The 24,167-nt window shown below is 54.8% G+C and overlaps 5 protein-coding genes and 1 pseudogene across 5 annotated transcripts, besides 17 other annotated features; all 6 read left to right on the top strand.

Moving 5' to 3' along the window:
* Positions 1 to 7,970: part of a sequence feature (heterozygous, Esmeraldo-like haplotype) that runs on past the window's edge.
* Positions 119 to 149: a microsatellite.
* Positions 199 to 1,596, top strand: Tc00.1047053507047.80 (zinc-finger protein ZPR1, putative; the record flags this gene model as incomplete). Its single annotated transcript, XM_811282.1, has 1 exon — positions 199 to 1,596. The coding sequence occupies one exon, from the start codon at positions 199 to 201 to the stop codon at positions 1,594 to 1,596; it is 1,398 nt and encodes a 465-aa protein (XP_816375.1).
* Positions 1,808 to 1,863: a microsatellite.
* Positions 1,883 to 1,910: a sequence feature (AT_rich).
* On the top strand, positions 2,632 to 3,435 carry Tc00.1047053507047.70 (hypothetical protein, conserved; the record flags this gene model as incomplete). The annotated part of the gene is made up of 1 exon (XM_811281.1): positions 2,632 to 3,435. One exon carries the CDS (start codon positions 2,632 to 2,634, stop codon positions 3,433 to 3,435), a length of 804 nt encoding a protein of 267 aa, XP_816374.1.
* Positions 3,545 to 3,564: a microsatellite.
* Positions 4,262 to 4,282: a microsatellite.
* Positions 4,307 to 4,327: a sequence feature (AT_rich).
* Positions 4,355 to 4,425: a sequence feature (A-rich).
* On the top strand, positions 4,450 to 5,952 carry Tc00.1047053507047.60 (hypothetical protein, conserved; the record flags this gene model as incomplete). The annotated part of the gene is made up of 1 exon (XM_811280.1): positions 4,450 to 5,952. One exon carries the CDS (start codon positions 4,450 to 4,452, stop codon positions 5,950 to 5,952), a length of 1,503 nt encoding a protein of 500 aa, XP_816373.1.
* Positions 6,071 to 6,094: a sequence feature (AT_rich).
* Positions 6,124 to 6,150: a microsatellite.
* Positions 6,178 to 6,246: a sequence feature (A-rich).
* Tc00.1047053507047.50 (hypothetical protein, conserved) lies at positions 6,283 to 7,527 on the top strand (the record flags this gene model as incomplete). The annotated part of the gene is made up of 1 exon (XM_811279.1): positions 6,283 to 7,527. The coding sequence occupies one exon, from the start codon at positions 6,283 to 6,285 to the stop codon at positions 7,525 to 7,527; it is 1,245 nt and encodes a 414-aa protein (XP_816372.1).
* Positions 7,571 to 7,610: a microsatellite.
* Positions 7,971 to 24,167: a sequence feature (areas not merged during assembly with more than two copies in the genome that could not be assigned to a particular haplotype).
* Tc00.1047053507047.40 (trans-sialidase, putative) lies at positions 8,021 to 10,294 on the top strand (the record flags this gene model as incomplete). Its single annotated transcript, XM_811278.1, has 1 exon — positions 8,021 to 10,294. The coding sequence occupies one exon, from the start codon at positions 8,021 to 8,023 to the stop codon at positions 10,292 to 10,294; it is 2,274 nt and encodes a 757-aa protein (XP_816371.1).
* Positions 11,131 to 11,150: a microsatellite.
* Positions 11,203 to 11,226: a microsatellite.
* On the top strand, positions 12,349 to 22,632 carry Tc00.1047053507047.20 (annotated as a pseudogene).
* Positions 13,707 to 13,794: a microsatellite.
* Positions 17,119 to 17,151: a microsatellite.

Here is a 24,167-nt window from a genome sequence, read left to right as displayed (position 1 = left end):
TATTTATTCCTTTTCTACGATGAATTTCTTTGAACAGGAGTTGTCAAAGCGGGATCGATCATTTCTTATGTTTTTTTTTTCTTTTTACACTTATTGAGTGCGTTGTGTGAATTGAAAATTATTTTATTTTATTTTATTTTTTTTATTTTTGGAATTTGTTATTTTTATTTTTATTAGGGAATTCTCCGCGCCTGAGCAATGCCAAATTCACCAGAGATGGTACAGCAGCAGGAGCAGCAGGAGGATCAACCGATGCCTGTGAAGGATGAGGGTCCGGATGCAAACGTTGCAGCGAATTATATCAAAACCGAATTTGGTGAAATGAACACGGTTGAGTCAATGTGCCCCCGATGCGGCGAGAATGGCACGACGCGTCTGATGATCACAAATATACCACACTTTAAGGAAGTCATTGTGAGCAGCTTTGAGTGCCTTCACTGTGGTGAGAGGAACAATGAGGTGTCGTTTGGTGGCGTCTTTGGTCCAAAGGCAATTCGCTATGAACTTGAGGTGAAAACAAAGAAGGACTTGGATCGTCAAGTTGTAAAATCGGACTTTGCGACGGTGCGTATCCCACAGCTGGAGCTGGAGATTCCACCGGGGTCTCAACGAGGCATTCTCAATACGGTTGAGGGTTTTTTGGAGCAAACCGAGGCCGGGCTTCAGTTGCAGCAGCCGATGCGGCGCATACAAGAACCGGAGTTATACGAAAAGCTGGAGGCATTCTGTCAAAAGCTTCAGGAGTTCCGGACGGGGAACGCTCCCTTTACATTCACCATTGATGATCCCTCTGGTAATAGCTATATTGAGGCATACTATGACTATTACCACCCTACAATTGATCCCCAGCTTACTCGCTACGAAAAGGAGCGGACGGATGTGGACCGACAGTTATTAGGGCTCACCATTGAGTATAACACACAAAGAACTGAGAAAGAACAGCGTGAGGTGCAAGAGGGACAGTTTTATGACATGGTGCGCATGGAAACCGCGTGCCCCGCATGTAAACAACAGGGGTTTATCAATATGCAACAAGTTGACATACCGTACTTCAAAGAAACGGTTATTATGGCATTTCGTTGTGACTTCTGTGGTTATAAGAGTAACGAGGTAAAGTCCGGGGGGAAGGTTTCCGATACCGGCCTTAAGATTGAGCTGCGTGTTGAATCCGAGGATGACCTCAAGCGTGATGTTCTAAAGTCTGAGACTGCGACGTTGAATATTCCTGAGGTTTCGCTGGAGGTCTTACCGGGCACGCTTGGGGGTTTCTTCTCCACTGTGGAAGGGACCATTATGATGGTGCGAGACCAGCTTCGCGACTTGCCACAGGCAGAGTTTGGAAAGGGAGACTCCGCCGAGACGGATGCATCGTCTAAGAAGTTGATGGAGTTTGTGGGGGAGCTTGACGATCTGCTGCATGTGAAGAGACCCTTCACATTTATCCTCGACGATCCATTGGCGAATATTTACGTGCAGAACCCGCGTGAGCACTTGCCACCGCCGGAGCACGAAGACCCCCGGCTCACCAAGACATCCTACGTGAGGACCTTTGAACAGGATGAGGAGCTTGGGTTTCATCAAATGAAGGTTGATTGACGGAGTGCTACTGTTTTTATTTTGGTCCCTTCTGTTGAGTTAAGAGAAGAAGAAATTACATTAAAGAAAAACGAATAAGAAGCCAAAGGAGGGAAGAAGGGAGACGAAGAAAAGGAATCGCTCAAAATTATTTTTACACGTTAAGGGACGGTCTTCCCCACCCGTCATGGCGCCCCGTTTACGATGGGCATCTGCTGGCCGTGTCACATTCATATATACACACATATATATATATATATATACATTTAGATGTATGTACATATATATGACGATAATTGGATGCTCGTATTTATTTACTTTTTTTTTTTTTTTTTGCTTTTCCGAGGCATGCATGTAAAATTATTTTTGTTGTTGTGTTTGCGTGTCATTGTACTTTAATTTGCTGGAGGTGATAATTGCCTCTTGTTTTTCTGCCTTTCTTAGACTTCGAAAGGGGAATTCTTATCAGACACCTTTAGGAATGGCCGTGGAGATGCGGCATAGGTTGCAGGCCATTGCCAGATACATGGAAGAGGGTGAGGCGCTATTTCACGGCGCTGTTGCGCATGCACATGACGAATACGACGAGGATGACGCAACAGCGCTTCTGGACAGCCGTCCGTCGACAGGAAAAACAGAGTTAGCGTCCCCTTCCACATCCTCACGGGTGCCGCGCGTCTTTAGAATGACACCCGAGCTGCGAAACGCATTGCGGACCGGACTAGAGGCTCATAAAAGTGCCGAACGTGTACTGCAGGAAGCGTCTATGAACCCCATCTTTACATTTGCAACTATGCGCTGCTGACTATTCTTGTGCAAGGCGCGAAATGCCTCCTTCAACCTCTTTTTTTTTTTTTTTTTTACTGCACCGAGCTGCAACTTGGAAAAGGAATGAGAAGGGATGCTGCTGCCTTTTTATTCTTTTTATGTTTGTGTCAATGCCACTCTTTAATTTGCTTTTATGTTGTTTTTTTGGTGCGTAGCCAATAACACTCTACCGCATTTCCACAATTATCTTAATATCACACACACACGTGAGTGAGAGAGGGAGAATCAATGACTGGCGATCAGCGAGCAGTGCAGAGCGCCGCTGCTATTGAGCGTGGTTACGTAAAGCTGTTGGACTGTTCACTGTTATTGGAAAAGGAAATAGAGAAGTATTACCTGCGCGAGGAGGCGGCTATTCGTGAACGTGTCTTGCTACTCGACCAGATTCAGAGTACGATTGCGGACGAGCGGCGGTGTCTTGAGATCGACCATCAGGAGTGCCGCTCACAGATCAGCGCGGCTCGAAAGAGCCACCTGACGCTTCAGTGTGACCAGACGAAATTCTCGCAGTTGGTGAGCCGCACGGGGTCTGTGCTGGAAAAGGAGGAGCGGCAATTGGAGGAGCGACTCTCGTGGGTGAATGAGCGTCTCTCTGAGGAGACGCGGGAGCTGGAGATTCTTGCGGAGCGACAAAGCCGGTTTGAGAGGGATGAGCGGGCAATGGAGCGTCGCGAACTTCAGCAGTTCAACGCGGAGCAGAGCCTGGAAAAGGCGATGCGAGAGCTCAAAACGCTCGAGAGCGAGATTGAGGAACGGAAGCGGGCACTAGAAAAGAAGCATGAAACCATCTCGGAGTGGAATCGCTCACTAGAGAGCCGTGAGAAGGAACTGGCACGCTGCCAGGAGGATTTTAGAGAAGATTTGAAGCGACTTGAGGAGGATGAAAAATATTTTGGCGTTTATAACAGTTTCAGTAATGTGGTCTCTGTGGTTTCCCAGCGGGAGGTCATGGATGACCATAACATGACAATTGAGAAGGAGACTCAGTGTGAGGAGATTGATGTGGAAGACGAGGAGGATCACACAGAATGAAATGGTGTTGGTATCGATGTGCTGATTTATTTTGTTTGAGAATTTTCTTTATTGCCTGTGCATGTTTATTTAGAGCAAAAGTACCCCTCATCATTTTTTTTTTTTTTTACTGCTGCTGCTGCTGCTGCTTCTTTGTTGATTCTTTTACCGTCTGGAGTGAAGGGGATGGTGCGCTGTTCATCGTGCTATGCCTCGGAGGCTAACTGCGGTGAGCGGATCCGCGGCGGGAGTGGCACACGCAGGGTGAACACACAAAAAGACGTCCATGAACGTTTATTTCTCTTGTCGCAACGGAGGAGATGCACGTGTCAGGCGCCTCTCCATGTGGAAGAAGATGACAGTGACGATATCAACTGCACCTTTATGCCTGCTATCAACCACACGCATGAGGCGCTTCTTTTCCGCTGGACGGAGGGCGTAAGTGTATTTGAGCGACTCTATGGCAACGCGCTTTTTCTGCAGCGAAGAAAACAACAGTTGTATGGGTCGGTCACGCACGAGAGAGGTCACGGAGTGAGGCCAACCCCCAAGGCATGGAGCTTTTCCTCTTCTTCAGTGGAGCGGTTGAGATCAGCCGCATCAAAGGCACTTTGCGGTTCTTGTGATAATGTTTTAAGGAAGAATGGGACGAAGGTGATGTCACCTCTTTGCTTGCAGGGAATTGAGAAACGAGAGTGGTTTACACCCGCTACGATGCGTGCTAGAAGAACGCCGTTACTCACGTGAGTGGTTTGGTTGATATGAGGGTGTTGTTGCGTTGTTAGTGAGTATTGTTAGATGTGTCAGTGATAAAGGGTTAGATGCCATTGGATACCGTGAAGAAACCAAAAAAAAAAAAAAAAAAAAACGTTATTCCACTCCAAGGGATGTGATAATAATAATAATAATTATACCTTAATGCCCGTGCAAGTGTTGTAAATTTATTCTCTATTTTTTTTTTTCTTTTTCTTTTATTTCTTTATTATGCGGTTTTTTTTTTGTTTGTTTTCTCAGGATTGCATTGTGGGCGTTATTATGGAGGAGCTCCGTAACATTCATCACTCAGCGCAAGAGGGCCGTTTGGAAGAGGCATTGCTTCGACGTGTTTTGGACTTTGCGCGGCATCGTCCCTTTCGTGCCTTTCACAGTCTTCGCTGGCGGTTGTTGCTGGGACTTCTTCCGGTGAATGTGGAGGCTGGAAGGCACTTCCAGGAATGGGAGGAATGCACCCGCGCTGAAATACGCGACTGGAATGAAATGAACGACAATCTACAGCAACGTCTCGTGGCTACCGATTCTGCTGTGCGACCCGTGGAGAAAAAGGGGCTTGTCAGTAAAGATGAGTTCTCCTCCTTTTCCTCGTCCTCCTCCTGCGCTGATGACGGGGAAAGTAGGACGGTGGAGAATCCACTTCTTCCGGGGGTGGGGAGTTTGTACGCTCTTCGGTATTGCGTGGATACGATACGCGCCACCGCACAGAAAGATTTGGATCGACTTCACTGGGATTTTCCGTTGTTTGAGAAGTCCACGACAAGAAAAGCCCTGCTGGATATTATTGTCAATTACTGCCTTCGGCATGACTATGGGTACAAGCAGGGCATGCATGAGATCGCAGCATTTATTTTTTACCTGAATCACACCGACAGTGCCCTTTTGGAGGAAATTTCAAAGACCCCTGAGGAGGCGGACAAGGCGCTGATTGATGGATTTTGCCGCATATGTCCCATAAACGGTGTGATGGCGATGACATTTTCACTGTTTGAGAACGTTATGGGTGCGTCTGGGCTGCGTTTGTACGAATGGTACCACAGCAGTGAGGAGTATGCACGAGACAGCATTGCCACGGCGTCCCACAGGACACAGAGGGAATTACTGGCAGAATTTGACCCCGTGTTGCACCATCAGATGAATGTGGTGTATGAGATTGAAGGCACGTCGTATCTAATACGTTGGTTACGTCTCCTTTACCTTCGGGAGTTTTCCATCCCCCAATGTGCGGACTTGTGGGATCTATTTTTATCGGAACGATTTCTTGCAAGACACGATGATTATACTCTGAACAACAGTATCGTAACGATGCTTGCAGCATCCATGTTGTTCTATGTGAAGCAAGATCTCATGGTGGGGTGTATCGACGCCCTGAAGCGTCTGATGAAGTATCCACCAGTGGAGGACGTGGGCACGTTGGTGGAAATGACAATCATGCAACGAGACCCGAAAAAGAATGGGATTGGCCGTTATTTCACTCCTCCAGAACGTCATGAGTTATTTCGAGCAAAAACGCCTCCGCCGATGGAAGAGACATCGGCACTCGCCACATCGTCCGCCCTACTTTCCCCAATCGAAGTCATGAATCAACAAGGCACCATCTTGGCGTCCATTATTGCACGGCTGGAGTTGCTGTGGATGCCGTCATCCGACGCGATGTCCAACGACGCCGGGCACGCAGCCGAGACCCACGCTCGCACCATCGAGGAACTTAAAAAGGTGCGTGATGTTCTTTTGTTTTCCAATGGGAGCAAAACACACTATGCTTAGAGAATATGAGAAAGGGACGAAAAAACACATCATCAACAACAACAAGAACGAAGGCGAAAACTACGGAATTGTTTCCACTCTGTTGGTTTAAAGAACGTTTTTTTTTTTGTTCCGCTCCATTTATTTTTTTTTTTATTATTTTGCCTCCCCCCCCGCCCCCCTCCCTTCACCTTTTTTTCTTTTTTTTTTCTTTCTTTTGGACGATGCCTTTGTCGTTATTGCTGCTTTATTTATTTATTTTTTCTCTTTTTTTCCCTTTTTTTTTTATAGTTTTTTTTTTTTTTTTTTTTTTTTCCCCCTATTCCTTTTCCCTTCCCCTTCCAACACAAAATGTTTTTAATTTTTGCAAGGGTCTCTTTTTGGGTTTTACACGTCGTTGTGCACGTGATTTATATTGACATCCCACGCCTTCAGCGGGCTTTCAAACTAATGACTGAAGAAAAACGGACGGAAAAGATCGAGGAAAAGATTGATTTTTTATCTGCTGGAACAAATACACGATGTTTTTTTTCTTTTGAGAGTTTTGCTGATTTCTGCTACACCTCTCCTCCATACAATGGACATATAAGCACTCTCCTTTGTGCCTTTCGTCCACCAAAACCGATTAAATACACGCGACAGGTCGTTGATAGTGTTGATGGTAATCCCATCTGTCTTGACTGGTTTCTTGCAGAGGAAAAAAATAGCCCAGCAAATGGCGTCATGATTATTTTCCCTGGCCTGGCGTCTTGGTCTCAGACCAACTATGTTCAGCATTACGTTTGGCATGCTCATGATAGAGGATTTCACTGCTGTGTTTTTAACGCACGGGGCATGGGTGACACCCCGTTGACCCGGCCGCGACTCATGTCTGCATCATGGACCGGTGACCTCCGATGGGTTACTCGCACGGAGCTTTCAAGAACGGCGCTATCTTTGAGGTTTGGTGCGACAGCTCAAAATGTATGGGGTGTTGGTTTCAGTTTGGGCGGGGTCGTCCTGGCAAAGTACTTGCATGAAGAAGGACAGAATATGACAAAAGAATTTCCTTTTGATGCAGCTCTCATTATTAATAGCCCACTGGATACATTGGCTGTAAGCGCCAATATGATGCAACCGGAAAATGCTCTTTACCAGAAAAATCTGGTTGGGGGTCTTATTCGTTATGCCATTCGGCATAAAGATATGCTCAAGCAACTACCAGGAGTCAATGACGACGGTATACGTAAAGACCCTCTTCGTTTTCTAAAACGGCTGAGGACAGTAAATGAGTTTGATGCCCACATCACAGCCCCACACAATGGCTTCTCCAATCCCGAGGAGTACTACGCAGCGGTAAACACACTCACATCTCTTAGACACTGTACCATTCCTACTCTATGTGTGATAGCTCGCGACGACCCCGTCACTGGTGAACCGCCAAGGAAGGAAATGAGGGAGTTGGTTACTGCCAACAGTCTTGTTGCTTTTCTTGAACTCCCTTACGGAGGTCACCTGGGATACATTGGATCTCCCGTCGAGGAATGGCGTGGAGACCCCTCATTTATGGAACTCCTTACGTGCAATATATGTCAAGCATCTCAAGGTAGGGGCTAGGTGGGAACGCAGGCACCAGGGAAGAAAACGTATTGATAAAATGATTTACTTAGTTTTTCATTTATTTATTTATTTCTTTTTTTGTGTGTTTCCTTCACCGCATTTTACACGAAAAAAAAAAAAAAAAAACGATGGGGAACGAAAAAGTCAGGATATTGAAAACAAAAAGGGGGGGGAAAGAAAACGAAACGCAAGCAAAACAAGTTTAGCGTCGCAACGTGGGAGGATATTGACCCGTTCTGAGGGAAAAAGGTAAAAGGCATTTGTCTGCCTGAAGTACTCATTAAAAAACATGAGTTTTGAAATGGACGTTTGAATGTGCACTTTTTCTTTAACGCATTCTCTTTAATTACCACTGTTGTTGTTATTTTTTCTTTACTTACGCACACACGGACACGTTAGGAAAGAAAGCAAGCAAGCGTGAATCGCTACCGTGAAATTCTAAGGCTCTGAAAGGAACAACAACACACACCGCCCACACACAAATATTTGTATGCTCTCACTTGTTGCTGCTGTGAAGACACCCCGCACACACAACCGTCGCCGCGTGACCGCATCCCGCGGAAGGAAGAGGGAAGGAAGAGAGAGTGAGCCGCAGAGGCCCAACATGTCCCGGCATCTCTTTTTTTCTGCTGCGCTGCTCCTCGTCGTGATGATGTGCTGCGGTACCTGTGGAGCTGCATCCGCTGGAGGGAATAATGGGAAGAGTGGTTTAAGGAATTTCCGGAAGCTGCAGAGGGTTGATTTATTTGTACCGCAGAAGACGCAGGTGCTGCCGAAAGGCACGACTTCTCCAGAAACGAAGAGGCTTTCATTTGTTTCACCATCTCTTGTCAGTGCTGGTGGAGTAATTGCTGCTTTCGCCGAAGGTCGCGTGTATGCCGAATATCACACGAACGCCCCAAAAGAAGGTGCCCAATTAATTAAGTCCTTTCACTCTGATGTTGTTGCGGGGTACATCGACTCTGCGTGGAACTGGTCCACTCTTGTTGACAAGGTCAATCAAAGTAGATGGAAGACACACGTCGTGCTTACTGCAGCGGATGGAAAGAAACGTTTTGGTGGTACGCTTAACCCCACAACAATCGCGAAGGGCGACAAGGTGTTTCTTCTTGCGGAAAGCCCTGGTTTGTCTTCTGTCAATGATAGTTTGATTCGGGACAGCTTGCATCTGACACTGGTTGTGGGTGCAGTCACGAATTCTACGGGTGGCGAGCCGAGTGAACGGATCAGCTGGGACAACCCCAAATCGCTGTCAGTCCTGAATACCTCTTCTGCTTCTTACGAAGGTAAATTTGAGAGGTTTTTTCCTTCTGGTGGCTCAGGTGTTCTGATGGAGGGTGGCACGCTTGTGTTTCCCGTGATTGCGTTTGATGATGATAATGACGATTACTCCATGATCGTTTATTCGACGGACAGCGGCGCAAACTGGATGCTTTCGAATGGAACGTCACCTGCGAAATGCTTCTACCCCCGCGTCACCGAATGGGAGGGATCACTTCTCATGATTGTTGATTGCGAGGATGGCCAGAGGGTGTACGAGTCGCGTGACATGGGGACAACGTGGACGGGGACCATCGGGACACTCCCAGGCGTGTGGACCAAGTCAAAATCGGCAGTCATTTTCGATCTGAGCTTGCACGTGGATGCCCTCATCACCGCGACCATTGAGGAAAAGAAGGTCATGCTGTACACTCAGAAAGGGTACGCGTCGGGGGGTGAAGCGGAAAGAGCGCTCTATCTTTGGGTCACGGACAACAACCGTTCTTTTCATGTTGGACCTGTTGCCATGGAGGATGATGTGAATTGGCAGCTTGCCAGCACCCTGCTGTACTCGGATGGCAATTTGCATCTTTTACAACGGAGGGGCGATTATAAAAGCAGTGTCATGTCGCTTTCCCGCCTGACGGAGGAACTGGGTACAATCAGGTCCGTCCTCAGTACTTGGGCAAAAAAGGACGCCTTCTTCTCCAACTTGACCATACCCACGGCGGGTCTGGTGGCAGTTTTGTCCGATACGGCCAGCAATGGCACGTGGATCGACGAGTACCTTTGCCTGAATGCGACGGTGACGAAAGGAAGGAAGGCCAAATATGGATTTCAATTGACGGAGCCTAGCTCCAGGGTATCATGGTCCGTGAACACTCGGGGTGATAGTATGCGTCATGTATCCTTGAGCCACAACTTCACACTTGTGGCGTTGGTGACCATCGAAGAGACTCCGAGTGGGAACACACCTCTACTGACTGCAACGTTGGGGGACACTAATTCCAATCATACCATGGGACTGTCGTATACGGCGGAAAAGACGTGGGGGACGGGGCTCAAAGGCAAGACAACAAAACAGAGCGGCCGTTGGGAGCCGAAGAAGGGATACCAAGTGGCACTCATGCTGCAAGGCAAAAAGGCCTCTGTGTACGTTGATGGTGAGTCGCTGGGGGAGGAAGAATTACCGTTAAAAGGTGAGAGGCCACTTGAGCTTGTACGCTTTTGTTTTGGCGCGTGCGGTGAGGATGCCGACCAGAAAACTAATGTGAAGGTAAAAAATGTCTTTCTGTACAACCGCCCACTGAATTCCACTGAGATAAATGCACTCAAGGACAAGGCCCACACTTCGAATGGCCAAGGGGAATCACTGGCGGGGTGGGCAGCTCTGGAGGGAGCTGCCGCCAGAGAACATGCGGCTGTGGTGGGCTTGACATCTGCTGGGAGCGGACTGCTGCCGCTGCTTCTTCTGCTGGGGCTGTGGGGGTTTGCGGCTGCGTGAGGAGCGTGCGGTCTCAGTGTGGAACACTTGCCCTCTCCTCTGCAACGACACACATACACCGCTAGGAATGAATTTTACTACGCAGAGAATAATTTCTTTTTGCTCTATTTTAATTCCTTCTCTTCTCTTTTGCTTGTTTCTTTGGGGCAATCACTATGGACGTTTTTTTCTTTTCCACATTGTTAATTGTTTCTTGCTGCACTCTTCCTGTGAGGGGTACTGTGTGTTTCTCGCCCAACTGCTCCACTCGCACACCCACCGACACGCTCATGACGACGGCCCTGTGCGCCTCGCCTGCTGCACGCATGAGGAGGGGCCGCGACGAACGGCGCGCTGAGGGAGCCGTGACGTGTGGGCGTGCGACGAGGGCCTGTGGGGCGGAGCACACATTTCTTTCCCTCTTGTTTTTTTTTTTTGCGGTCAGGGCGGGCAGACACCCGCAGCGCCACACACACAGCCACGCCCTGCCGCCGTGTTTTTCTTTTGCTTTTTGTGTGTTTTTTTGCGCTGGCAGTGCCGTCAGCATTTTTCTCCCCCTAATGATTTTTCTTTTGCTGCGCTCACTCTCCCGATGGAGAGACGCGACTCCCGTCATGTCTGCGTGCTTCTCTCATCTTTCCCACACAAACATACGAGTGACTGAGCCCTGCAGGCCGCACTCGCACGCCGATGAGAAGGCTGAGGGGAGCAGCAACACGCAGATGACCCCTTGAAATATAAACGATGTGCGGACACATGGAGGTCGGACGGTTGAAAGGCATGTAAATATTTAATTTTCTTTTCCGGGCAAAATGTATACAGACAGTTTGGTGTGGCCACACGGCAGCTAGGCGAATTTATTATTATTATTATTATTGCTTTTTTTTTTTTCTTATTTTTAAATTTGTGTGGAACAGTAATAGAGGACGTTTTTTTTTCTTTTTTTTTTTTTTATGACGGGGTTTATATAAGAAGGGGGTGGCTAGGAAAAGTTTTCTTTTATTTTGAATAAATCTTCTGTGGTTTGCCGCTGATCGGGCTGCAGTGCAATCCTGAGTTTGAGCAGCCCTTCCATTCTTCTTTCTTTGGACATGCGCCTCTGCTGTGCATTTGTGTTTGTGCGTCTCTTCAGATGCTTTACGCTTCTTCTCTTTTTTGTTTTTTCTTTTTTTCCCACTTTTATGCTTTGTGTTTCGCAGGCACACACAGCCACACGCGCAGGACACACACATTGCAGTGCAGGTGGATTCTTCTTTTGTACTCGGTGCTGGCAGTTGTGTGTGGCTGCTGCTCCCCGTTGTCTTGGTGAGTGAGGAGGCGCGTGACGGCGCCCGGTGGAGAGAGAAGGCACTGACCGCTGCTGACGGTGACGGTCTTGGCTGCAGGTAATCTGACGGGATGGCGTGACTGGTGTCACAGTTAACCGAGATGGATGAGGACCGCACCGCATCTCTTTTCGTCTCATCATCCTCTCAGTCCACGGCAGACACACACAAACGCAAAGTGCGGCGGCGGCGCGATCACCATCCGTACGGCTGCGAGTCAATCGGGCTGTGCAATTGATGTGGATCCTTTTTCCCCGTGTCTGAGTACTGCCGCCGTGCTCCTTCATTCTTCCTTTTGTCATTGTGTATGCCGTGCGCGTATGAGTTCGCTGTTTCTTGTGCAGTGCCGACTCATTGGTCACACCAGCGACACCAGTGGTCATGTTTGTTTTTGCCGGGGCCCTGTTACTTGGGACGGTGGCTGTGTGGGGCTGCGCGGGCGGTGGGAGGGTGATGGTGCTACTGAATTGATTGCGTCTGCGCGGTTTCCTGTTGGCGTTTTTACTGTGTTTGGGACTTTTTGTGGCCGGATGCCTCTGCGTGCCACTGTGTTTGGTTACTGTGGTTGCTTCCTTTTGTTCCTTTTCTGATCGTGCAGTTAGAGTTACTTTTGCTTTACCAGCACAACTACCGTTTCAAGGTGTTAGGGATTAATTGCAGTATTAGGTTTAGAATTAGTGGGATAACGATCTGGCGGAATTGTGTTTCTGGATTTGCCATCTGTAGGAAGGGGTTTGATAGACAGGAGGAATGGTCGACGGGGCGAGTGCGACACACCACGAGAGTTCTGTTGGTAACTGTTTGGGTCGGTGGATGCAGTCTGCGGTGGGTGCGTGTCCGCGCGGCTGGCACTGTGTGTTGCGCATGGCCATTGCGGCTGTGCGTGCGGCGCTGCTTGTGGCGTTGGCGCTGGTTGCGGTGGCGGCGTGGATGCCCGCGGTGCATGCGGTGGTGTTGCGACTGCGGGGCGGTACGGTGGACAGAGCCATCACGGTTGGCCGCGCCGTGGACACGGTGCTGATGGACGGCGTGTCCATCACGAACGGCGTGGCTGTTGTGTTCGACGTGCCGGCGATGCTTCCCGGCGCGCTGCGCATCGAATTGAGGAACTGCGTGTGCGACGGCGGTGCACAGATCTACGTGCGGGGCTACAGCGGCGAGCCGGCGAGTGACCGGAGCCTGGAGGTGAGCGTGAGCGGGCTGCCCGGCGGCTACTGCTCGCTTGTGTTTGTGGACAACCTGCCGGCACACACGAACGTGACGGTCCGTGACTCGACGATTGTGACGCCGGGGCCGATGCGCTACTCGCAGCTGAGAGGGCTGACGGACGCGGTGGCGTCGCCGCTTGTGCTGCACGCGACGTCGCTGTTGCTGACGCAGCTGCGTGTGAGCAACACTGTGCTGAGGTCGTTTTACGCGGGCGGGTCGGCGGTGCACGTTGGCGGCGGTGTGGATCTGCTGTCGAGCGCGGTGGTACTTGACGGCGTGTTGCTGGAGGCGTCGGGCGGTCCGACCGTGTTCGCGATGCGTGTGGCGTCCTCGTTGCGTCACAGTCTGCGGAGTCACCCGGTTTTCTCCGTGACAAACGTGTCGGTCGTGAGCGGCGGCGGCGGCCTTGTGCTTGGCGAGTGCCTCGCGGTGTTTGACTCGGTGCTGCGCTTTGTGGGCGTCGAGGGGTCTGTTGCGTCGCCGCTGGTGCGCTGCGACGGTGGAGCGTTCGGTGCCGGCGGGTGGCTGGACATGCACGACGTGTGGGCGGTGGGCGAGGCGTCGTCGGTGGCGTCGCTGTCGGGGGTGACGCTGAGCGGCGGCACCGTGTCGATTGCGCGCTGCGCTGGCACTGCCGCGACGCTTGTCTCCGGGCCGACGATCGCGAGCGGCGTCGTGTCGGTGCAGTACAACCGTGCCGGCGGCCGGGTGCTGCAGAGCAGCGGCGACTACCGCATGGCCGGCCTGCCCTCCGTGAGCGTGGTGCCGTGCGACGGCTGTGAGGCAGCGCTGGCGTGCTTCGATGCGCTGACGGCGTCGTTCTCCGACTGCGTGTGCAGCTGCCGTGCCGGCGGTGTGGGCGATGCGTGCCTGCCGTTCGACGTGCCGCCTGCGAGGGCCGGCGGCGGTGGTGGCGGCGCGGAGGGCTGCGTGAGTGGCGTGACGCTGACGGAGTCGGTGACGGTCGGCGACGGGCGTGCGACGGCGTGCTTCGACTCGGTGGTGTTCAGCGGGCCGATCACTGTGGCGGTGGACCTGCGCTCGATGGACGTGTTCGCTGACGCGCTGAACGTGACGCTGCGACACTGCGTGCTTGCGGGCGGCGCGCAGCTGCGGATTGGTGGCCTCAGCGAGAGCACGGCGCGCTTGATGCCCCACGCCCTCGTCAACATAACGAACGTGACGTCGCTGGTGGGCACGATTGTGCTACACGGCGCGATGCCGCTGAACTCGAGTGTGTTGCTGACGAACTCAACGCTGCGCGCGACGGTTGACAGGTCGCAGTACGTGCCGACGACCCGTGGACACGCGGGGTTTCGATACGACCCCGCGCTTGTCCTGGACGGCGTCCGGCTTCTGTCGACGCGGTTTGTCATGACGCGGTTGGCGCTGGTGTGTGGCGGGAGTTCGTGCGCTGCGATCCTCGTGGAGCGCGGCCTTGACGTGAACCTGTCCAGCGTCTTCTACAAGGACAACTGCGTTGTCATCTCGGAGACGTACGTGATGTACGCTCTTGCGTCGGACCTGCGTGTCAGCGGCGGCTCCATTTTCTCCATACAGAACAGCTCGTGGAGTGCACCGAGCACCGAGTACTACAGGGGCGCGTGTGTGTTTGAGGGTGTTGTGGTGGCTGGCGGCAGCGTGCTTCAGGTTGTGTCCAGCAATTTCCGTCTTGGTCTTGCCATGCTCATTGCAAACACGCTGACCGTGACTGGCGGCAGCTGGCTGGTGCACCGCGACGACGGGTTCCGCACCGCCTACGTTGTGTACTTGGCTAAGGAGAACGGCGTGGCGTTTTGCGATCGGAGTGTGTGGTCGATACTTGACAACAACTTCACGTACGGCTCGTACTCGTCAACCATTGCATGTATGACAAACGATTGGTCACCACCGTCCGACTCGCACCCGACCATCTACGGCGTGTGCAACGAGGCAAGGGGCTCTCCTGTGACGAATTACCAAGAAGAGCTCAATATTTGGAGCACCCGTGAGGGTGTTGGACTGCGGTGCGTGCACGGTGGCAGCATCAGCTCCGTGGACTATCCTGACCCCGGTGTGCGTGGTCTGTGCTTCGTCAACGTGACCTTCACTGCCGCGATCGTGCTGGATCTGTCGTATTTCGACGAACCACAACAGACACTCAACATCACGCTGCTGCAGTGCGTCCACATGGGCCTGTTGATCAAGGGAAGTGGTGCGCGCGTGCACGTGAACGTGACATCCTCGATGTTGGATTCTGGTGCTTTGGTGTTTGAGGGAGATTTTGGCGCGAGCCCCCAGATACTGGAGGTGGGTAGTACGCTTGTGACGACGTCGTCTTACGCCATTTTATTTGTGAAGTTTTTTCTTGGTGTGAACTCGACGCTGCTGCTGCTTGACAACAAATTGGAGGGGAGTATTTGCGCGTTGTATATTTCCAATGCTGCTGTTGATGGTGGCGGGGTCATTGTGAAGGGAAATACGCTGAGGGCAACGGAGGAGGATCAGGGTGTGGAATCATCCGTTTGCGTTTACGCTGTTGATGTGAGGAACGGCGGCTACCTTGACGTTGAGAACAACACGATGAGCGCGGTCAATGGCTTTTATTTTCACGGGGATACCACCGTGAGCACCGCGGGGCTGCTGCGAGTGGCGAACTGCACCTTTATTGGCAGCACGAAGGTTTCGACTTCTGCGCTGTCGTATTTGTATGGCTCGGTGACACTCGAGGGTGGTGCGCAGTGGCGTGTGGAGGGTAACAGCGTGGGTGCAGCCTCGTTACTAAATATTCCTCATTTTCAGCACAAAATTCAGCTGTCGGGCAGCGGCACCACCGTGGTGCTTGCACACAACCGTCAGGTGGACTTGAGGGTTTTCTTCGCCAAATTTCTCCCATCGAGCATTGTCGTGACGTTACCCGCGTGGTTTGTCGTTGGGTGCAACCTGCAGGGCGATGAGGAGGTGTCGTACGACGGCATGTTTCCTGAGGACGTGGTGGTGTTCAGGTGTGGCACATGCAATGAAGACGCGACGTGCTACATGCCCGGTACGGAGTCGGTGGACCGCGGCTCGTGCTCGTGCAGCTGCAGGGACGGATGGCATGGCGTGTCGTGTCTTCCCTTCGAGGTGCCCGACACGGTTGTGCCGCCCGTAGCGGAGAGAGCCGTCGACGGCGACACGAGCTGCGTGGTGAACCAGACGCTGACGAGCCTCGCGCTGAACATGTGGAAGACGCACCACTGCTACGTGGGTGTGACATTCAGCGGCGTGGGTGCTGTGCTGACTTTTTTCCTCAACAGTATGCCGCTGCATCTCCCCATCAACATCACGTTCACTGGGTGCACATTCCGTGACGGACCCGCGCTGCAGTTTGTTGGTGGCGCTGAGGCGGCCGAGTCATCCGGCGTCCTGATCCGCGTGAGCCAGACGGTGATGCGGTCCTCCGTTGTTTTATTTAGGCGTGCCCTCCCGCAGCACTGCGACATTGCCGTCACGGAGGTTGATGCGGTGCAGTCCACCGAGGTCCAGCTGCCGCACATTATGAGCAACATGCTGAGCGTCGTGTTACTGCAGACCGTTGTTTTAGGCGCGTCTTCGCTGTTGGTCAGCAAAGTCAGGGCGCGTGCAACGAAGTACGATGCGTTTGGTTTGTACTCGACAGGGACGCTGAAGCTGGTGGAGGGCAGCTCGCTGTACACGCAGTACTGCAGTTTTGATGGGTACATGCATCTCTTGTACATGTACAGGCTCAGTGTGAGTGATCACTCTGTTTTTGCTTTGCTCAAGAATACAATGTCCTCCGGGACAAGCCTGCTGTGTCAGCAACAAGAATTCAGCGTGTCGGAACATAGCGTGTTGCGCGTGGTGGGGAACAGCGGCACCGTGTCCAACGCCATATATTCACTAAGCTTTTTTACCGTCCGCCATTCAAGCTGGCTGGATTGGCGTGACAACGACGTGGGAGTGGGTGCGATGTTTAATTACTCCATAATAACTACTGTGAACATCGACGGCAGCAGTGTGGTGACGCTGACGGGCTGGAAGATGGGCTCGACGGGGTTGTCGGTCTCCTTGCTATCTCTGGTTGACGCCGGCTACCGGTTTGTTGCTGGGTGTCTGACGGTCGCGGGACGGAAGGTGACGACGGCGGCTGAACTGGAGCTTCACGGCATCACCGACGTGACGACGGTTGCCGCGTGCGGGGAGTGCACGAAGGAGGGCGACTGCTTTGCTCCGCTGACGACGGCTGTCAGCGACTGCAAGTGCCAGTGCGCTGCTGGAGGGCACGGCGATGTGTGCGTCCCGGCGCCTGTGCCTGCTGGCCCACTGTCACCGCCGCCGCCGCCACCGCCGCCACCGCCGCCGGTTGGTGAGTGCATCAGCGACATGGTGTACCCCGAGGTTGCGCAGACAGTGGGTGGCGGGCTGTCGTGGCTGTGCTACCGCAACGTGACGTTCAGCGGGGGCGGCATGAGCCTGACGGTGCTGATAGGGGCGATGACGGGCGACGTGGTGAATGTCACGTTCGATGGATGCACGTGGAGGGACGGTGCCGTGCTGTTGCTGTTGGGCAACGCGTACGCCGCTGTGGGGTCGCTGAAAATCGTCGTCACCGGCAACACGTTCCGTGACGCGGTGCTCAGCCCGGAGGGTGATTTTCCACCGCACACGAACATCACGATCAGCGGGAACCGCTTCACGGTCACGAGGCTTATCCCTCGGCAGGGTTTGGATCTTGACAGCCCGTCGTGTGTTGCGATGAATGGAATGGTGATCAGCAACGATTCCGCGGTGGTGCTCAGTGGCAATGTGTTTTAGACCGTGACGGCATCGTCAGGCGCCATTTACGTTGTCGGATCTGCGCTGAGGGTGTCGTGGCACTCCGTGTTTGCGGTGATAGGCAACACGTTTCACATGGCCGGCGGTGACAGTACGCTGATATATCTTGAGGGGTCTAGTGAGTTCTTTTCGCTGAATGTACTGAACAACTCTGCCGTGGTGATCCGAGGCAATCTTGTGTCGAGGCCGCTGAAGCACTTCATGTCATTTCTTTGGGCCTCACGTGTGGAGTCTCTGTCGGCGGTTGTGTTTCAGGGCAACGAAATGCAGGGAAGCTTGGTTGTGTTTTATTCAACTTTTTCTTCCCACATCTATTACAACTCCTGGCTGCAGTTGAGCGGCAACTCTTGCCGTGAATCCCCATCGGAAGCGTTTGCTGTTTTTAACCCTACGGTGAGTCTCCGCGACTCCACGGTGTCATTGTCTGGCAACCGGTTTATGTCCAGCACAGGCACGCCGACAGTTCTGCGGGTACCCACGGCGTCCCGCGATCTCACGAACGGAGCGATTGTGGCCGCGTGCAACACTGTGAACGGCGGTGAGAGAGTGAAATACAGCATCCCGTCCGTGTACAATGCCACCATTCTGACCTGCAGCGACCCATGCGCCCTTGCGACGTCGTGCTTTCCCGCGTACACGACGACGGCCTTGAGTGATGGCTGCGCCTGCACTTGCGCGGAGGGTGGCCATGGCGATGCGTGCCTGCCCGTTGCTGCTCCCGAGCCACCGAGCACCGAAGGCGCCGAATTGTGCGTGCGGGACGTGCGTGTGGGTGTGGAGGTGAGCGCTGGTGTCGGGACGTCGGTGGCGTGCTACGTTGGTGTGACCTTTGCGGCGGACGTCGTGGTGGAAATGGAGTCGATGTCAGGAGCGTGCGCAACGTGACGCTGGCGAACTGCACGTTTTTGGTCGGAGCGAGCCTGTACGTTGTTGGGTGGCGGTCCGACCCGACTGCTGGCGAGCGCCGATGTGTTGATCAGCGGGCTTGAGTCGTGTTCTGGCGGCGGCGTGGTGGTGGCGAACCGATTTCCGCCGGGCTCGCGCGTCACTGTGGTGGACTCGGTGCTGATCGCAGAGAAGCGCGTTGCGTACCGCGACGCCTACGGCCTTGGCGACCTTTCCGCGTGCCTCGTGTTGCACAACGTGAATCTGACGGGGAGCGTGCTGACCATCGCGCGCACGCATGTGGCGGCGGTGTTTGGCGACGCTGTTGGCGTGTTGGTGGTTGGCGGCGTGGCGCTGTCGTCGCGCGGTGCGCTGTACGTGGACGGGCTGTTGGTGCAGACGGCGCTGGGGCTGTGTGTGTCGGTGGAGGGCGGTGTTACGGCCAGTGGCGGCTCCGTGGTGGCGTTTGTTGACAACGACTTCCTGCTGTGCAAGCACGCGGTGTCTGTGCGTGGGGCTCTGAGTGTGTTGGGCTCCACCGTGGCGCTTGTGCGGAGCGACTTTGTGTCGACGGAGGACTACGCGGTGGCGTTCTATTCGACGGTGAGCCTGGTCGGCGGGTCGATGCTGCTGGCGAAGGGCAACGTGCACGACGGCGTGTCGAGGGAGATGCTCCACGCCGCTGGTGCCGTGACCGCTGCTGGGAGCACGCTGAGCTTTGTGCACAACCGAGCGCTGCTGCCGCGGATGCTGTCGCTGAGCCTGTCGCTCGTGGCTGAGGCGCATTTGAGGGTGGCGTGCAACTACGCCGGTGGGCGAGTCCTGTCGACGGCGGAGGAGTACGCAGCGGCTGGTTTTGGCGACGCTGGGAGCATCGACGTTGCTGGGTGCGGCGCCTGCGACAGGGACACGCACTGCTACGTGCCCGGGACGGCGTCTGCGAGCATGAAGAACGGTGTGTGCGTGTGCGCGTGTGGCAGTGGCGGGTACGGCGAGGCGTGCGTGCCTGTGGAAGCTCCTGCGCTGCCGCCTGCCGTGGGCACTGCGCCGAGTATATTCGTCCGCGAGGGCGTGACGGTGCAGTCGGTGTTCGTTGTGCCTGCCGGTGCGAGCGAGGTGACGCTGCGCCACGTTGTGCTGGACGGCGTGAGTCCGGTGCTCTACGTGCCGTGGATGGCGCGGGACGGCGTGCGGATTGTTGTGGAGAACGTGTCGCTGCTGAACGGTGCCGTGCTGTACGTGATGGGCGGTGGAGCGTTGCGCGGTGCGGGAGCGGCGGGGAGCGGCGGGGAGCGACGAGAGCGGTCCGGTGGAGCTGTCGGTGTGCGGTGTGGAGGCGCTGAATGGTGCGCTTGTGCTGACCGGGACTTTTCCCGTGGGGTCCGTGCTGACGGTGACGGACTCCCTGCTGGTTGCCGCGAGGTCGACGCCGCTTGTGTATCTTCCCGGCTCGCAGTCCTCGCCGTACGCACCGGTGCTGGTGCTGTCGGGCCTGCGGCTTGTGCGGTCCGTGCTGGTTGTCTCCGGCGTGGCCCTCGTGACCGTGATGACTGGTGGGCGGACGGTGGTGGTGGACGGCGCGGTGCTGGAGCTTGTCGGTGGCGGTGTCGCGCTGGACGCGGCTGTGTTCGGTGGCGAATATGCGTTGTACGCGAGTGCGCGCGTGGTTGCGTCTAGGGACGCTGTGCTGCGCGTGTCGGGGAGCCAGGTGTACGCCGCGCATGGGTTGGTGTTTGACAGCGGGGTGGAGGCCAACGCGTCCGCCGTCGTGGTGAACGACAACGCCGGTGCGCTGACCGATGGCGCGCTGCTGGTGCTGCGGGGGTCGGCGTCGTTTGTGTCCGGGTCGTGGCTGTCGGTGCGCGGCAACAGCATCAGCGGCAGGCTTCTGTCGGTGCCGTCGTACCCGCGCAGTGCGGAGCTCGCGCAGAGCACGCTGACGCTCTACGGGAACGCCGGCAGCGGGCCCGTCGTGATGGACGGTAGCGTTACGCTTGTGGGCGCCGGCCGAAGGTTTGTCGTGGGGTGCCTGACGCTCAACGGGCAGGTGCTGCAGCCGATGGACTACAGGTCTGCCGGCATCATCGGGGAATTCCGTCCTGTGGCGTGTGGCGTGTGCGACGCCGACGTGCGCTGCTTTGTTGCTGCGACGAGGGCGATGTCGGGGTCGTGCGGCTGCCGCTGCGCTGAGGGCGGGTACGGGCGCGACTGCCTGCCGGTGTACCTGCCGCGCGTGGACGGGTGCAACCGCACGCCCGGCGTGCCGCTGCTGAGTCACACGACGACGCTGACGGAGACGCGCAGCCTGACGCCGACGTGGACGCCGCGCCTGAGCGCGACGCACTACAGTTCGACGCGGCACGGGCCGACGAAGACCCTGCAGGTGACGGAGGCGGTGGCACTGCCGCTCACACGGACCCCGACAGCATCGGTGAGCAGCACGCTGTGGTGGAGCGAGGTGGCGTGCCCGACGCTTGCCGTGACGACGACGGCGGCTGGTGGGAGCCTGACGCAGAACGACATCCGCGGCGGTGGGAGCGCCTTCCCGACGCTGCTGATGGTGGCGCTGCCGCCGCCGTTTCGTTGGGCAAGCGACCCGCAGCTCAGCACGCACCTGAGCTTCGTGCCGGTGTCGACCTTGCAGCCGCGCGGGTTTGGCGGTCCGTGGGGAGCGATGCTGAGCAACGCGACGTGGGTGCGCAACGCGACGAATCCGTCCACCGTCCTGGAGCTGGCTGTGCCCGTGCACCGCGGTTACTTCATTGTTGCCGACGAGACGATAGTCATTCGCTGCGACGCTGCGGCGGTGTTCGGGGGCTGCAAGGGAGTGCTGCTTGGGTCCTTCACGATCAGGCCCGACACGCTGCCCGCCGCTGCCAGCGCCCTCTCTGCGATCACCGGCGTTGTTGCGGGTGCGACGGCTGTTGCTGTGGTGGTGACTGGCGGGCTGGGCTCCATCCTGGAGATGCAGGCACTCGGCGTGTTTGCGAGGATGCCATGTGCCTCGGCGCAGGAGCGTGCGAGCACCGTTGCGCTGCCGTGCTTCCTGTCGGTGTTCGCTGCCCTTGACCCGCTGTGGATGGTGGTGGGCAACGCGCTGCTCGCCGCTGTGTTTGGGTGCGTGCACTACGGTGTGACGGCCGCCTTCCAGCGGTGGCGCGGCGTGGACGCGGCGAGTGCGTGGACGGCGATGCGCTTCCCGAGCCTGACGTACGTTGTGGCGCACGCGATGCACCTCGGCATCTTTTTTGGCTCCGTGTTTGCACTGGCGATGCCCGACGCTCGCGTGCAGCACCGCGTGATTGGCGTTGTTGGCGTGCTGTACGGCGTGGCGTTCCCTGCTGGCGTGTGCTACTTGATTGCCCGCCACACGGGCGCGAGCTTCACGAGGTACTGGCAGTTTTTGAGGAAGCCGCTGCACGAGCGCCTGCTGTACCCCGTCGGGTATTGGCACCCCGCGGCGCAGCAGCGGATGTACGGCGGCATGCTGACGAACATGAGGGGCAGCCACGTGTACTGGTGCGTGTTCCAGCTGTCGGTGCTGTGTGTGGTGTGCCTGATTGTGGCTGTGCACCCGCCCGTGGGAGGCTGCCACGTCCAGTACTTCTGCATGGCGGCTGTGCTGCTTGCGGGTGCGGGCGTGGTTGCCTTCACGAACATGATGCGCTCGGCCTTCCTGACGGTGATGCACACTGCGGGCTTTGTGCTGCTTGCTGTGCTTTGTCTGGTGAGCGCGGCTAACCATCTTGCGCCGAGCGACGGCGGTGCGAGGGTTTATGCGGCGATCGTGCTGCTGCTGACCACTGTGCTGCTTGCGGTCACTGTGTACAATGTCGTTGTGTGGTACGCGGAGGACCGCCACTGGCAGGAGCTGCGCGAGCCGCAGCGTGGTGGGCTGGAGTCGCTGCTGCGCGATTATGAGATGAGTGACGAGGACGTGCAGAAGCTCCACGACATGACGTCATCGTCGCATGCCTCAGGCACCACCGTTGCGTCGTCGTACCGACCACCCGCACAGCTGCAGCCCATGGCCGGTGACACCCGCTCAGACGCCCTGAGTCTGCTGGACCGTGCATCCAGTGCGAGCTGCAGCATTAATTATGCTCCTCTGGACAGGTGAAGATGCTTTGCTTGACGAAAAGTTTATCGCAGTTTGTTGTTTTCGAGGTGAAAAGGCTCCACCACTCAACAGTACTGTTACGCGGCGAGAAGACGCAAAGCCCCTCGCAGATGCGGCATAACGTGGATGCGTCTGGCGGATATCTTCTCTTTCCATTATTCATAGATTGATTGGGCGATTGATTTGGTGTTCTTATTTTATTTTATGGATTTTCGATGACAGCGGATTATCGGGGTATCACGCTAGCCCGGGGCGGATGCGTAACGGGTGTGTGCGTGTGTTTTACGGCCTTCGCTGCAGCACCGAATATGGGGGCTGGTACTCTCTCCCTCATATCTGTACTCTGTAATGAGTACGTGCTCGACGATGGTGGCTGGTGTGCGGATCATAGGATGCATTCAGGAAAACGTTAGGGAAAACAATCGATGACGCCCTTCTGTGAGGCGTCACCTCCTGGAAGTTGTGAGTGCGCGTTGCTGGCTGACATGAGGGAGGGCGTGGGAGCCACGGCTGTGCAGCTGCGCAGCCACCAATCGGACTCCGCACTGACAGCGTCATTGATTGTTGGTTTGTTTCTATTTTTGTGCGGGTGCCTGCAGTGACTCTCTCTCCTGTTCCACGATGACTGTGTGGGAGGGCATGCCTGTCACTTTTTATACTTCTGATGCTGTGTAGAAAGTACAACAGGAGAAAGAACGAAGAATTATGCGGATTGATGTATTACTTTGCGTATGCATATATATTTATCGACGTGTTTCTGTGGGGTATTTCATTATTTTCTTTTCTCTTTTTTCTCTCATTCTTTTTCGTTGCTCCACACGTGTCTCAGTGTTGCTTTAGCACGGCCACACACGGGTAGTTTGAGCCGCGAATAGTTTTTTCTTTTTGAAGTCATTTTGTGTTGGGCAATAACGTGGGCACGTTCGCCAAGTGCCCACTCTCCACAGCATGCTGCCTGATATTTTGGGGTTATCCCAGATGTAACGCAGGCACCACCGCCGTGGCACTCATGGGAACTAAGATGGGACGCAGGACAGAAAAAATATTGTGTGGCACTTGTGTCTGTTGCATTTGTTCTGTTGGGGAGGTCTTCAATTTAGAAAAAGAGGGATGAACATTGCACGATGCTGTGGCTTGGAGGAGTTATTGCCCTGCCCCTCTTTTTTTTAAATATTTTTGTATGATCTTTGTTTCCCACCCGTGTCTGCCCGATTGCCTCCCCTGAGTGAAGCTGCGCCATGGCCATCCTTTTTGTTGTTTGTGGGAGGAAAAACACATTGCGAGCGACGAAACCACACGTCATGCATGCGGCGTCCAGGGAGGTACGTATTTGAGGTGGAGTGCACATATGTGGATGTCATGTGAGACGAAACGGGGGTTGACTGCCCAACCGTCACTCCTTTCTGGGGAGTGTGCTCCTTTTTTCATTTGTTGCCCTTTTGTGTCAGGGCACGGCGGGATTGGGGAGCACCGTCCCACGAAAGGCCTTGCACACGTACACACTCTCATGCCACTGTCGTCTCCGAATTCAGGAATA

This window comes from Trypanosoma cruzi, genomic scaffold, assembly GCF_000209065.1.
Source record: "Trypanosoma cruzi strain CL Brener 1047053517089 genomic scaffold, whole genome shotgun sequence".
NCBI lineage: Eukaryota > Euglenozoa > Kinetoplastea > Trypanosomatida > Trypanosomatidae > Trypanosoma > Trypanosoma cruzi.
Note: the sequence above shows the minus strand (reverse complement) of the source record. Positions and strands in the feature narration are given on the sequence as shown.